The sequence below is a fragment of the Gymnodraco acuticeps genome, unplaced genomic scaffold (assembly GCF_902827175.1).
Source record: "Gymnodraco acuticeps unplaced genomic scaffold, fGymAcu1.1, whole genome shotgun sequence".
NCBI classification, from domain to species: Eukaryota; Metazoa; Chordata; class Actinopteri; order Perciformes; family Bathydraconidae; genus Gymnodraco; species Gymnodraco acuticeps.
This window is the reverse complement of record NW_022990141.1, coordinates 313,959-329,053: the sequence shown is the minus strand read 5'-3', so window position 1 is coordinate 329,053 and position 15,095 is coordinate 313,959. Positions and strand designations below refer to the sequence as shown.

General features: G+C 41.3%; 2 protein-coding genes across 2 annotated transcripts in view; one reads left to right on the top strand and one right to left on the bottom strand.

Annotated features, from left to right (window-relative positions):
• The window catches only part of cyfip1 (cytoplasmic FMR1 interacting protein 1), a 51,680-nt gene extending 44,979 nt beyond the window's left edge, over positions 1–6,701 (top strand). Inside the window, 14 exon segments of the mRNA XM_034217167.1 lie at positions 1,174–1,317; positions 2,512–2,602; positions 2,801–2,812; positions 2,815–2,930; positions 3,436–3,508; positions 3,616–3,710; positions 4,374–4,512; positions 4,515–4,529; positions 4,532–4,616; positions 4,807–4,822; positions 4,824–4,850; positions 4,852–4,956; positions 6,141–6,270; positions 6,273–6,701. Coding sequence (XP_034073058.1) covers positions 1,174–1,317; positions 2,512–2,602; positions 2,801–2,812; positions 2,815–2,930; positions 3,436–3,508; positions 3,616–3,710; positions 4,374–4,512; positions 4,515–4,529; positions 4,532–4,616; positions 4,807–4,822; positions 4,824–4,850; positions 4,852–4,956; positions 6,141–6,270; positions 6,273–6,307 — 1,083 coding nt within the window. The 3' untranslated portion in view covers positions 6,308–6,701.
• On the bottom strand, positions 6,639–14,504 carry nipa2 (NIPA magnesium transporter 2). Its single transcript, XM_034217168.1, has 6 exons — positions 14,328–14,504; positions 12,779–13,009; positions 11,829–11,885; positions 11,259–11,349; positions 9,198–9,358; positions 6,639–7,730 (listed from the first exon to the last, which is right to left on the bottom strand). The coding sequence occupies exons 2-6, from the start codon at positions 12,915–12,917 to the stop codon at positions 7,135–7,137; spliced, it is 1,044 nt and encodes a 347-aa protein (XP_034073059.1). The 5' UTR covers positions 12,918–13,009; positions 14,328–14,504; the 3' UTR covers positions 6,639–7,134.
• Positions 14,505–15,095: the final 591 nt, after the last annotated feature.

Genomic DNA, 15,095 nt, shown 5'->3' with positions numbered 1-15,095 from the left:
AGAATATCATTATTTCTCTCCTTAAATATAGGCAAGGTCGTAGTATAAGTACTTCTTGATCTTTCCTGTCACAAACAATACCTATTTTTGGATTATAAGCGGTCTTTATATATAATATTATAATAAATAAATAGTGTGTATAAATGACACATATTGTATATTTTATATTAAGACATTTTCAATTATTTTTAACTACAATGTCCCCTTTTATCCTCAGTGCAAATGCAATGTTGTTTAGTTGTTGGATCCATCTGTCCGAGCATTTGTCCCGCAGTAAAGTCACAGATTGTGATTTCTGTAAACATTCATGGATGCCCAGAGGGTCCTTCGTGACCCCTGACTCGCCTGTTCACAGTGAGCAGATAGTTTTACTTCCACACTATCTACCCAGCAGATTGAGGTGAAATTCATCCTTTTAGCGAATTAACCGCACCATGAGCTTTCCTGTACTGCCGCCCTCAGGATGAATTAGTATGTTGTGTCTCTATGGTGACATCTCCTTGCTTTAATGTTCAAAAAGCATTTTATCTTTCTCATACTGCCTGTGCTGCAGCACCTCTTTTCACCCTCTGTCTGAAACCAGAGCCCAGTCTGCTCTGATTGGTTAGCTGGCCAGCTCTGTTGTGATTGGTCAACCGCTTAGAGATGTCCTAACGTTAGCCTATTACAGACAATGCATTAGAGAGCTAGTCAATAGGAGCGCGAGTGTTACACAGTGATATTACTTTGTTCAGGAAGTAAACAAAGGAGTCCAATGGAGGCGTTTCATATGGGGGGGGGGGGGGGTGAGGGAACACAGGGATTTTAGCCTTTGCAGACCATTAACATGCACTAAAACCTATATAACACACTACAGGAAAGGGAAACCCCCCAACAAGCAGAATAGCGACACTTTCAATAGTAATTTTTTTTTAAACCTGCCAACAATCATTATACCTTTCATCGTTCAGACACACTTTGAATAATTTCCAAACTTAAACTGATGATGTTCTCAGTGACTTGGCGCTTTTACAGACACTCAATCCTGTCTTTCAGTAAACAGCTTGTTAACAAAGGAAAGCAGCAGAACACTTAATGACCTTTCAGACAGTCCGTCCTCGCTCCCTGTTGCATCATGGGGGATTACAATGTGTATTCTAGTGATGAATCAACGTTTTTTCCCTGTGCTTGCAGACCTTGAATCTGGCGTACAGCAGCATCTTTAGCACCTACAGGAACTTCGTGGGCCCCCCCCACATTAAGGTGATGTGCAGACTGCTGGGCTACCAGGGCATCGCCGTGGTGATGGAGGAGCTGCTGAAGGTGGTGAAGAGCCTGGTGAGTGAAACAGGAAGTGAGGGAGGAAAGGGTTTCAATCTCAGAGATGCACCGGTTTTTATTTTCTCGGCCAATTTGGAGTTATTTTCACACATTTGGTCGATCTATGTTGTAAATGTATTATCTTTTTAATTTACACACAACGTCTATTGGGCATCTGTCCGTCCTGAGAGAGGGATCCTCCTCTGTCGCTCTCCTCGAGGTTTCTTACATTTCCCCCCCGTTAACTGTGGGGTGTTTCTTTGTCCGATGTGAGGCAGAGTGGGTCGTATTTATATTCTGTACTAACTGTAAAGTCCCCTGAGACAAATGTACCATGTGTGCTTATATAAATGCACTTTAATGTATTGATTATTTAGAGTCTCCCTAACCTCCTGATCTAAAAGCTTCCTCAGATAAAAACATTTGCATGAAAAAAAAAAAAAGGATTTGCCAGAGAACAAAACAAAGTGATTTGTTAATATTAAGTCCACATTATTTTGTGTAAATAAAGCTTTAAATAAAAGAAGAATAACAAACACAGTTTATTCAAGGGCTCTCTGATCTCCATCGAGGCCAAAGCCTTTTCTTTGTATTATGTTTATGATTGTTTAAACCTCCTGATAGGGTGGGTGTGGCTCAGTGCGCTGATCCTCGAATCAGATGATAGCAAGTTCAAACCCCACTGCAGTCAGCATGTCGTTGTGTCCCTGACACACTTCACCCCAAACTGCTCCGGTGGGGATTGCCCACAGCATTGAGTATGTGAGTCGCTTTGGATAAAAGCGTCTAACATGTGACATGTAATGTAATGTAAAGATCCTCAGGTCAAAGAAACATGCTTTATATCTGTTAATATCAAGTCTATGAATATATATATTTTTTTTTACAAGATCTTTTTTCTGAGTTCCTTAAATAAAAAAATAATTTGGGAGAAACACGGGAAACGGTTCTTCAATAAATACAAAATTGTCATCTTTAAATTATGCAAAAAAAAAAGGATATCTTATATTAGGTCCAACTTATTTTGTGTTAAATAACCAATAATAATAATAATATAATAGCCCACATCAAAATAAAGAAAATAATCAAATGAAATAAAAGCCTATTTTCTTGTCCTAGTCAGATGTATTCAAAGTCTCTGAGAGTGCAGACCTAGCCCAGATGCATTTATTTGAAGTATGCTGCTGAAACCCTGTCTTTTCTCCACCACAGCTGCAGGGCACCATCATGCAGTATGTGAAGACTCTGATGGAGGTGATGCCCAAGATCTGCAGACTCCCCCGCCACGAGTACGGATCCCCAGGTAGGCAGTCTTACTTTTACCCTCGAGCTAAGTCAAATATGGTTTCGTTAGTTCTTGTCTGCAGGATGACAGAACAACTACCAGCCTGATTTTCATTAAAACTGATGAAAGGGTTGCAGACAAGGGCCAGCAGAGAAAACCCTGTAATCCTATCACACATCCTCCCTTACTGATAATGTCTCCTCTCCTTCCTCTCAGGGATCCTGGAGTTCTTCACCACCAGCTTAAGGACATCGTGGAGTACGCCGAGCTGAAGACGGTGGTGTGCCAGAACCTGAGGGAGGTGGGAAACGCATGCTGTTCTGCCTGCTCAGCTGAACAGAGCCTGGTACGCTCAGGATCTCTCTACTGTTTACATCACAGCACATACACATGATCACGTGGGAGGGGTCGTTGTAGGTACGCATGTAATCATGGAGCCAGAGGAAGGGGCTAATATTCTCACATTTAGAGTATCTCTGAGATTATAAAGTTGAACATTGCAAGAAAAAGTTTTTAACTTAAGATGAGACTTTTTATGCTTTAAAATGACACACCAAATATGTATGTTATAATACAACAATCTCCTGAAAAATACAATTAAAATGGGTAGAAATGATAAACCCGTTGCCTGAATGTAGTCAAAAGAATGTCCTTAACTTAAGGTATCAATCATTGTAAGGATTTCTTTTTCAAGCAACGAAAAATCAAAGCATAAGACTTAATTATAAGTATTTCCTTCACATTAAGTGGTAATTGAATGAATAAGTGACACAGTTTACATTTCAATTTTATATATTATTATTGAAATATTAATAATTAAATCTCAGTGTTTTGACTTCCTGTTCTCCCAGTCTCAGGAGGAGGTTTGTGATCTGCTGCATGCGGCACCTTTCCAGAACATTCTGCCACGAGTCCATGTCAAAGGTAAATTAACACATCCCTTTGAGGGAATTGAAAAAAGAAAAACTTCTATTCAGCCATTTTCCTTGTAGTTTAATCTCTTAAAATCGTGTTCTCTCCTTGCTGTGCAGAAGGGGAACGTCTGGACGCCAAGATGAAGCGTCCTGGAGCAGAAATACAGCCGCACATGCACCTCGTCCCTCTGATCGAACGCCTCGGGACCCCCAGGTACAACCAGGCTAAACATCCCATCCATAGAGCGGTGCAGGGACGACGTTTTCTGTTGTGGACCCTGAAGGCAGCATCTCCCTGGAATCAATGTTATTTTGGATTATTGCAGAAGAATAATCTCTCTGTCAAACAAACATTTATGATACTTAACACGTTTAGTTTCAGCAGAATAATCTTCCACATTTTAACACACACTTTATGATTTCTGAATTAAAAGCTAATGTTGGCTATAAAGGAATTACAGCACGGGTCACATGACTTCACGTCACCAGCGCTAAGCTAAAGGCGGCTAATGTTTGGGCGTGATGACATTAGTCGTCTCCTTTAGACACTTGTTAGCAACCCGGCCGTTTTTAAAATTCCACCCAGAGGGGTATTAACTGACGTATTTTATGTCGTAGGACAAAACGATAACATCTCTTCAGCTAACCACAGAGCGTATTTTCAGGATAACAAACCAAAAACCACATTCAGAAACCATTGACTTCCGACAGGGAAAACAGGAAGTGCTAAATGCTGAGTCATTGCAGGGTTTTAGGACAATTCCCGCAGCTCTCTATTGTGTTCACTGAAGATTCAAGATTGTTTTATGGCTCGTCAAGTGACAGATGATGTTAAAATCTTATCCTTCAGTGTTTCCCCCGTCTCGCTTCTCTTTCAGCAAATCGCCATCGCTCGTGAGGGCGACCTGCTGACCAAAGAGCGTCTGTGCTGCGGTCTCTCTCCTGTTCGAGGTCATCCTACTAACTCGGTGCGCGGCTTCCTGGACGACCCCATCTGGCGCGGCCCGCTGCCTAGCACGGCGTGATGCACGTGGCGAGTGTGTGGAGTTCCACCGCCTCTGGAGCGCCATGCAGTTTGTCTACTGCATCCCTGTGGGGGCCCACGAGTTCACCGTGGAGTGAGTGCAACACACACACACACCACACACACACACACCACACACATAGTATATTGCAGCACAAACACCTACAATACACAATACATTGTGTAGCCCTATTGAAGACATTTAATGACAATTCTTTTGGAACATCTATTTCAAGACTCTTTGTGAAACCCTGTGTCTCCCCCCCCCCCCATGCTCCCTGCAGGCAGTGCTTCGGGGACGGGGCTGCACTGGGCCGGCTGTATGATCAATCTCTCTGCTCGGTCAGCACCGACGCTTCGACATCCTGGACTTCAGCTACCACCTGCTCAAAGTGCAGAAACACGACGGCAAGGACGAGGTCATCAAGAGCGTGGTGAGTGAAGGGGGGGGGGCAGAGATATGGAGTAACATGGTGGGTAATTCTGATGCCCTGTGAGGGGACAGTATTCAGTAAGAACAAAATTATTAGGGAGCCGGTCGAGGGAGGGTATATTCAGAGAACACCCTGTTGAGAATAGAGTTGTATATTTACAAGGAGAAATGTGGATTTTAAATGGTTGTGAATTTTGAAAGATATTCATAAAATCCCAAACTTCCCAATATTCTTTCTAGTAGTCAGTTATAGAAAGACAAAACACTACTTTTATCTGAAATAAATTTGAATCTTGATATGAACAATGAGGACGCCCTTTTACGGGCAACAAAATATTAGCCATCTCAACCAATTCTCATTACCATTGAAAAATATAATTAATAGGAACCAGTTACAAAGAAATACTTTTTATAAGTCTGTAGAAGAACACCGTTAGCAGGCCAGTTCCGCAATACTTCATTCAGATACTTTGCATAATATTGTGGCCAACTTCCAGGGACTGCAGATGGAATTATTATATTTCAATATAAAAAAAAAAATATATATATATTTTATTATCTACTAGTACTTGTACTTGTTCAATGATGGTTATACTTATCACTGCATTCTGGATGTTGCACGAGTCTATATTGCAATTAGGATAAATTGTGGAACCTTATTCAGGGTATTATTACAATTGATAAATCAATTTAGCCAAAAAAGTATTAACCGGCATTTCCCAAGGTATTACATTTTGTAGCTTGTTTTCAATAAGTATATAAATGGTCCAAGAGGTTGTATTCTACAGTCTGCCTGAATGTAATCAATATGGCGTAGGTGTGTAGTGGGATTCTGTGTAGTTTATTTATGGCATCCCGTTGGGTTTGACGTCATCTGAACAGGGACATCGCACGCTCACTGCTTGATAGCGCGAAGGTCCGTTTACGCCGGTTGTTAAACAACATCGTTATGGGGAAATGCAAGTCTGCGTCCAAATGGTTGGAAGATAAGGAGGAAGGACAATCAATACTGTATATAGTCAATGTGAGGTGAAGTGTGTCGCCAAGGTAACCGTTTAAAACTCCAAGTGGCGATGAGGTCTTAAAAATGTATGGAAAGGGTCTTAAGTATTAAATTTGACTTCAGGATTCCTGCATATACCCTGTTTTGAATCCCCCCCCTCTGTATATCTGGCCTTCCTTCAGCCGCTGAAGAAGATGGTGGACAGGATCCGCAGATTCCAGGTCATCAACAACGAGGTGTTTTTCGATCCTGAACAAGTACCCCTGAAGGCCGGAGACGGAGAGAACATGCCGGTGGAGCACGTGCGCTGCTTCAGCCGCCCATTCACCAGTCTCTGGCCAGCAGCTGAAACTCACACTCAGTCACTTCGTAGAGAGGAAGACGTCGGGAAGAGGGGCCACTTTTTTTTCCTGTCAGATTTATTATTTTTTGTATTCACTTGTGCCTTATCATAAACGAATAGATATTCCCCTTTTGGATGACTATTCTTTGTTTTATACTTGCAGAAAGCTTTAGGTGAAATGAAGTTTTATCAGATAATATTTAAGGGGGTTTGCAGTGGTGGAGTTATTAAGGGTGGAGAGTAACGTATTTTAAGGGTGGAGGTGTTATATTCTATATTGTTGTTGAACGTGCATGCACAATATTTTAAAGGAAATTGAAAGTAACAACGCTCATACTCATGTTAAGCATTTATTCACTGTGCCTTCAATGTTTTAATTCAATAAATATGTAACAAATCTGTTGGTTCACCTTCGAGAGCTTTATGTAAAAAAAGAAACTTCCAACGAAATCTGTCGTTACCATTCAAGTAGAACGAAAAAAAAAATCATAGTGAGCGTCTTTTTTTTAATTGTCAGCAGGACTTCATATAGAATATATATTAAAACATTTTATCCCTTTGATTTATAGAAAGTAAGTCAGTGCATGAGTATGCATGTACATATAACAAAACTTCTCCTTAAAAAAAACTCTATTATTTACAGCGCTACAGAGGAATGAAATTAAGTTCTAGGGTTCAGAGAAAAGTAAGGCAAATGAAAACGTTAAATACAATCCGCTGGTCCGCCCGAGTCGCTTCCTTCACAGTCGATGTCTCATTGGTGTTGAGTCAGTATGAAGAGTTCCTCAGTGATCTAAAGAGGAAGTCATCGCCCCGTTCCTCTGGAGACGCTGTCAAACGGCAGGCCCCATCTCCCGGTCCTCCATGTCTCCCGTGGACTCGTGCAGCAGCTCGTAGTGCGACGCTACGCCGTTAGCCGCCGGGCGCTCGTCCTTCCTCATGGACACGGCGAGCGACGACAGGCTGACGCTGACGTCTTTGAAGGCGTGCAGCAGGAAGATGCCCACTATGATGGTGAGGAAGCCGCTCAGGGTCCCGATGACGTCCCCGGCCCCCATGTGACCCCACTCCTTGAAGAGGATGGCGGAGCAGGAGAGCACGGAGGTAGTGAAGAACACGTAGTAGATGGGCGTCACCAGCGAGGTGTTGAAGATGTCCAGCGCCTTGTTCAGGTAGTTGATCTGCGTGCTCACGCAGGCCAGCAGCCCCAGCAGCAGGATCCAGGCGAGAGGGTTCCCCACCACGTCCTTCCCTGCGATCGCCTCCTTGATGGCGATGCCCAGGCCTTTGACGCAGGACACCGACAGCGAGCCGATCACCGAGCAGATGGTGATGTACACCAGGATGTTGCTCTGACCGTGACGGGGACCCACCACGAAGATGAAGATGAGCGCCACGATGATGACCACAATGGCAAAGGATAAAAAGGCTGGGGGGGAAACGGGTGGCAAGGTGAGTAAGAACACAAACACATTGGTAGTGTTTGGTACAACAGCATGTCAATATTTATTTGTTGAATTTTTACATTTGAGAAAAAACCTTCTGATATCTATGTCATAAATAAGCAGCAAGCGAAAACTGACCTACCCCCCCCCCCCCCCCGGGGTCTGGTAATGTATTTATTTTTTGCAAAAGAAGAAGAGATATTGTATTGTAGGCATGGGGCAATACAACATCTCAATACATTAGCCTGGTATCTGATATGGGGCCCACTTGTCTTAATTAAGGAAAAATAAAATGCCATAATAAGCAGTTCTAGTTTGTTCTTGAATCAAGCAAAAATAGGCACTATTCTGATATGAAATGGCAATTCAACATGTACATACTAGGTGACCTGCTCCATCATTGACCCGAGGACACATTTGAGTTGTATACACTGTTGGAAAGAGGAGATTCCTAGCGTTCTAATGATATCAGGATTGTTGTTGTACTCCTATTAAGCTAAATATGTCACATTCTATAATGACCATCACCGAGTCATCACTTCTCTGGAATCCATCGATCTGATTGGTTGTTAGGAGCAAATGATCAAAGTAGTACGGAGGGAAATATTTTGGTTTGGATTACTGGTCTGGGGGAAGCTCGTGTGTGTGTATGTGTGTGTGTGTATTGTATTTGTTTCCCGGGGAAAACCCTCACGAGAAACACACCCGCTGTGACGTCAAGTTACTCCGTTCTCCGCTTGTAATTATGCCGAAGCTTCAAAGTTGTATTTATCATCTGAATTTGCCGAAACAAGTTTAATATTCTGAAGCTAAGACTTTGTTTATTTCAAATCAGATGAAAACAAACTGTACGGACCCTGCCGTGTTATCTGTGATTACTATACTCTTACATTCATAATGTCAGCCGGAGGGAGGCGCTACGGAACAGTGGCGAGTGAGAGGTGTCTTCTTCCCTTCACAAGCTTCAAACATGTATTTATCGTGTGATTTTGGAAATATAAGTTTCATATTCTGAAAGCAAAGACTGTTTATTTAAAATCAAACAAAACACCTGAACCCCGAAAAACTATTTTTTACGCAAATCCACGTTTATTTGAAATGAGCCGTTGCGACTTCCGACTGATTTCGATCGAGCGGGTCACACATGTACTCGTCTTTAGGTTCACATTACAGTGATTCTATTTGTGGGGGCACCGCACCGCCCGCCACAAATAAATCAATGTATGGGAAACACTGCATTATAATTTGTGCCTCTCCTGTCTGTGGGAGAGAAACTCCGAACGAAGGGACTTCAGCCTTTGCAGACCATTCACATGCACTAAAACCTATAGAACACTACAGGAAAGGGAAAACCCCAGAAAGCACAACATGTCCTCCCTTATTCTTTTCTTAAGTGTTACAAGGAAGTAAGCCATGATGACAGAAATATTTCCGGCCCGTTCCGTCTGTACCTGGGTCGACGAGCTTCTCGGACATGTGGTCCAGGCTGCTGATCTCCTCCTCCTGCGGGGCGTGGATCACCATGGTGGTGGAGCCCAGGATGCTGAGGAGGCAGCCCAGCTTCCCATGGAGGTTCAACCGCTCCGTCAGGAAGTAGGAGGACAGCACCGCACTGCAAGCACAGTACAGTCAGTACAGGACACTCGGTACAGGACACACATCCATTTACTAATATGTAAAAAATTAACTTACACATGGTTTTAGGTTACGGTCGCATAGTCTTTTTTCTATCAGGAAAGTTCCTAAAGGTGTGAAATGGACCCGGAAATGTCTTTGATAAGAGCGGTTTGGATTCTCTAGAGCAGGGCTATTCAATTGGCGGCCCCGCGGGCCAAATCTGGCCCCGGGGTGATATTTTACTGGCCCTTTGATGATAATGTTAAAAAGTAATCTACTTTTTTCGGGCCAGAGTGCCTTTATTCCAGAGAGGGTGTTACATTGAGAGAGGGGGGAAGACATTGCCTGAAAACTTCAGCGGGCGCTCGGGTTTCGAACCCACCTACTAGCTACTGTAGTGACAACTCCTGTCATTGATTGCATCTCTGCGTGAATGATTAGATCATTTCACCTAAATGAAATGAAATGATGTTGATGGTTAAATGAGCTTCACATGTAGGCCTACTGAGTTCTGAACTTTTAGATCTATGAAGGCCTTGGGGCTATGTGTTTGAATGATTTAAACACAATATATGCACTCCACTATGCTGTTGGAGTATTTACTGTATCTGAAGCTCTTAATAGGATTGCTCATATGCCATCTTTTTCCCGGCCCCTTGCTTTGGATCATTTATCAGCCGGCCCCATTCCAAACTCATTGAATAGCCCTGGTCTAGATCAGTGGTTCCCAACCTTTTTTCCCAAGAGCCCCCCCAAATGACTCCTGTTGGAAGTTGCGACCCCCCCCACACACAAGGGGGGAAGGGCGGCAAACAAGCTGTAATTAAAGTTTAAAAGTCTCAAAATGCTACAACTACTGTCACAAACTGGATGAATGTGAAGCATTTTGTTAAAGGAGGATGAAAGCGTAATTAAGGAGCACTATGGAGTGACTTTGATGGTTATTGGACTCAGGATTAATTCATTTGGATTCCCGCTGTATGAAGAAATTAAAGGATGGCGCAAGTGGAAACAATTCACAAAGGGATTAAACTGTTTAAAACACATGCTCAAAGTAAGCCGGATTTTGCCGATGTGTTTATGTGGATTCAAAAGTCGTAAATAATCTACAAAATGGAGGAGACCGATCTGATCGGAGCAACTGTGACAAATAATCCAACTGAAACCGGCATGGACAATGACTATGTTTTAAAAATGCGCTTATCCATAAAAGCCTGGGTTGGACACTTTACGGGCAGAAGAAACATTTCTATTAAAGAAAGAATTATAAATGTCTGTCTTTTTATGCCTATAATACTAACTTGAATAAAAAAATGTAAAAAAAGTCTAAATATGATATTTGGCCTCAAATCATCTGAGGTCTGGGCGCCCCCCTGCGATCTTTGGCGCCCCCGAGGTTGAGAACCACTGCTCTAGATGATAGGGAAGGAGCTTCAATGCTTCCTTTATCATCTCCTTTAGGAAACACTTGACCTTTCTTTACAAAAGGAAAGGAGAAAACGGGGTCCCACAATTCCTTGCCTCACAGGTTTGAATGGTGGCCTAACAGGCTTGTAGTTGTATTTATTTAAATAGTTTCATAATAATTGGGATTCATGTGGATTAATCCATCCGGACACGAGTGTGATCAACCAATTCCTTGGCAATGAAGAATATCTTTGTTACCGATGTCCATGTTTATAAAGCTTGCATGAAACAACAGGATACAAATCTAGATGTTTTTAGTCCATCTATGTGACATTGTAGTTTCCCTACGCTGGACTCAGTAACATCCTCCTCATCATAATGACGTCACAGTGTCAGTGCATCTCTTTCCTCTGATCATCTTTCCTTAACCCCGAGACATTTCTCAAAACACACAGAAACTGATTTCTTTCCTGCAGAGGTATCTTTACCTGACGAGCACGCTCAGCGCTCCCAGCGGGGTCACCAGGGTCGCCGGAGCGAAGGCGTACGCTGCAAAGTTCGCTGCTTCACCGGCTCCCACTGAGAGATATGACAAACACTCAGTAAGACACACGATGTGATGTAATGAAAGGCAGGCTGAGGTTAAGGTGTTGAAACAGTAATAAGTATGAAAGACGTGATCACGGTCGGGGTAGTTTGCAGCTAAACTACATAACAACACATACCAGAAGTGTGAGGTAAACTGGGTCAAAGTTCCATATAATGGTTTAACAACAATTGATTAAAAGTAAGGTCCTCAGTCCCACTAGTGCTGGAACCAAGATACTTTTAATATAGTCTAATTTGGTGACACACTCATATGATTTAAAATAAAGAAAAACAGCAAATCTTCATACTTGAGGGGCTGAAATATGCTGTTGATTCAATTAAGTCCTTTTTAAAAAAGGGCTTGAATTCACAAAACTATCCTTTCAACCAACTTGAACCCAGTTTGAATCTCATTGCCTAACCGGCTCCTATCTGATCACAGTTTTGACCTCCTGCGTGTTTTCACTTACTTGATAATAAACCGGCCCACCACAGCCACTCCTTCAGATATGCATGACCCCCCTGGCCTGAAGAACAAAAGCATATATTAAGAACATTTGAGTAACATTTGCATGTTAACAAAACATGCAGTCAATAAATACACAACATGCAGCAGCTGCAGAGGGTCAGGTGATCAACCATCAGCTGACATTCATATAGAACATTTTAAAAGCCAATTTAGTTGAGCTCAAATTAAAGTAAATACGTTTGAGTTATTGAACTTTCATTGAATCCCCAAAAACAAATTCCCTTTCAAATAAAAGACTTCTATAGGCCTGTATATCATGTGAATCTATTGACCCCTCCCTAAATAAGACAACTTTAAAAACGATAAGGTATTAATATTACAACTAATACAAATGTCAGGGGCTCATTTTATTATTGAAGCTTAAAAACATACGTTACAAATATTTGCATGATGTATGTTATTTTATTTTAATATTGCTGTGTTTCATTTATTATTTTTTTGACTTTGTAAAATGACTTTCTAACATTGCATTAAAAAGTGCTATATACATATATATTCTTATTATAACTGTTTTTAAATCCTCCCAAACTTTTCTTGGAAAGTTTCTGAAAAGGGTAATGTACTTTGAACCAGAAGCTTCTATAAGACTGACTATCTTTTATGGACTTTACCCTAAAACAAAGTTTTTATATGAAGTTGTTAATATTTCCTCCAGCTTAACTTCTGTGTGAAAGTTTACTTGTGCACAAAAACACACCTTTCAGAGTAAAAACTAAGAAAACCTGAAATGTAGGTGAAGTGTTTTCTCCAGGTGTGCCTCTACCTGTTCAGCTAGTCATCAGTTGCTTAACTGCAGCAGGGAGTGCCTTCGATGCTCTGACAGGTGGAAGGTTTGTCCCTTGTTTCTAGGTTATTTGTGAGGTGCATCAGTTCCTCAGTAAAGGTCAGTACCTGCTCGCATGGATCCTTTCCTGGCCAGCCGCAGAAGTCCTTTCTTCTTCAAGATGAAACTTCCTCCGATGAAGATGCTGGAGCTGACGGCCAACCCCAGGCCGATGTAGAAATCATACTTCCCCCGGTCCTCACCCATAGTGAGGCTGGTTGTGTTGGTGTGGTCTGTCACATCTACGAGCAAACAGTGCAGGTGCTTGCCTAAATGACAGTCCCGTCCAGCCCACACACCTGAGAGCAGACACAAAGTTAGACATGACATTTATAAACAGCTGTTGTGGGGTATAAAAGACCAAAAGAGACATTTTGACAGCCAAGACCTACCGTCTCCACAGGTGATATTACAAAAGTCATCCACCATGATTTGATGTTTGGTATTAATCCATCAGAGTAACTTTTACAACCAACTAGTTTCAATGTCAGTTTATCCCATACTAGAATCGATGATTGAATGCCAGCAGGTTGAGAGGGTGTTGTGCAAAAAAAGCCCCGTGCAACTTAGTCAGCTGCTATGTCAATAACACCTTTCCAACAGAGGAATCCAGGGAGGGACACCGCTGAGGTTAACCTGAGCACACTCTGTGCTAAGCTAAGATACAACGAGGAACTATATTTGGAAATGCAGCTTGACAGTGCTTTGCAACACTGATCTTAAAAGTGGGGTTTCATATCATAAGATACAAAAGGCTAGATAAATAGATACAAGGCTATGAATAATAAAGGATACAAATGATAACCCTTGAAAGCTAAAAAAGGTATGAATAGATAATATAAAATACATTTAAAAATAAAAGAATGTGTAACATTAAAAGGGAAAATATAACCCTGATTGATAATGATACAAATAATACATAAAGTACAAATAATAGAATATAAATAACATGTTAAATAGAATGGGAAGTATACTGCATTGATTATTTAGAATTTAAAAATAACAATAATAACAAAGTGAAAAGAATATATAATATACAATATAAAAATACAAATAATAAAAACAATTAAGTAAAAAAACAACAATTAAAATACATACATTTCAAAAGAAGTGCACTGCAGTTCGTAAGTGCGAAGCAAGTGCCAAAACACAGTTATAAGGCCTCTATTAAAAAAGTCATAGGTAACGAAAGGCACATTTTATTAAATACTATTAGCTTAGCTTAGTAGCCTGGTATCTGATAGTACCTGATCTGGTTAGTTCCGTAGCATTTGGGCGTAATTAACAAAGGCAACATCCGCGATCTTATTCGGCTGTTAATTAGATACACCGGCAGTACACAGCCTATTTCCTTAAAAACACTGTCATCAAATGTCAGAACACCATTCACATTGAAAGGGCCATTATTGTGGGACCAACGCATTACATTTTCATCCAAATATAAGCATTGCATTACGAGTATTTCCCTCGATAGCCACAGTAGCTTGTATTAGCTCGACGGCAAACTAATTGGCTGGCAAGCGAAGTCAGTTGGCGTCAAGTTAAATACAAATAACCCAGCTATTGGTTATTTGTTTGGTTAAATAAGTTAAATAGGAAATAATGGAAGTACATTACCTGTCCAAAAGGTAGCTGCCTGCTGGTTTCCCCACAACAAGAGCAAAGTGGAATAGCTAGCAGATTAGCCGACAGCTAGCCTACTTCCGGCTTCTGATGCTCCACATCTCAAGGTTCATCAGCAGGAGATTCCGCTGAACGACTGCCGCACTGAGAGCTTCTTCTTCTGCTTATCAGAGCAGCAGAGGCCCGCTGAACTGACGAGCCCTCCGGAGGTGAAGTTCAGAAGCACACTGATAATACATGGGTCATTCCAAGAAATGTCCCCATATAACAAATCTAATAATCCATGACCAAAAAGCTAAAACATGCACATAAACATACTTGTCTTGAGACAAATGTATATGAAGTTGTAGAAAAGGTGGTTTCAAAATATTATTTAAATTATCAAATAGCTCTCGAACATCCCCTAAAATGGCATTTTTTTTAAAAATAACGCTTCTTGGTGACCAACTTGCAAGTCAAATATAACATTTAAAATAGGGATTTTATTTACTTTTGTTGGTATTATTCTATTGATATATGTCTCTTGTAATGGTAAAATCAATTTGTTAAATCATAAACATAGCCTATTTTAAATAACAGTAATTTTGCACAGAAGGTGTGTCCCTCAACATGCGTTCAACCCTGTTACCCAAACCTTTTTAGATTGGCAGAGGAAGTGAAAAAACTGTAAATCAGATGACACAGTGGAAAGGACATGGGTAGACCAAAACTAAGTCCTCTCTTTTTATTTTTACAATCTTTTCAGTCTTAAAATAGTGTGGC

Bases quoted from the DNA above. Each gene is read 5' to 3' on its own strand.
- nipa2 (XM_034217168.1), bottom strand. From the start codon at position 12,917: ATGGGTGAGGACCGGGGGAAGTATGATTTCTACATCGGCCTGGGGTTG. The intron at 11,886-12,778 runs GTACTGACCTTT...TTTGTTCTTCAG, and splicing joins GAAAGGATCCATGCGAGCAG to GCCAGGGGGGTCATGCATAT. The intron at 11,350-11,828 runs GTAAGTGAAAAC...CATATCTCTCAG, and splicing joins GTGGGCCGGTTTATTATCAA to TGGGAGCCGGTGAAGCAGCG.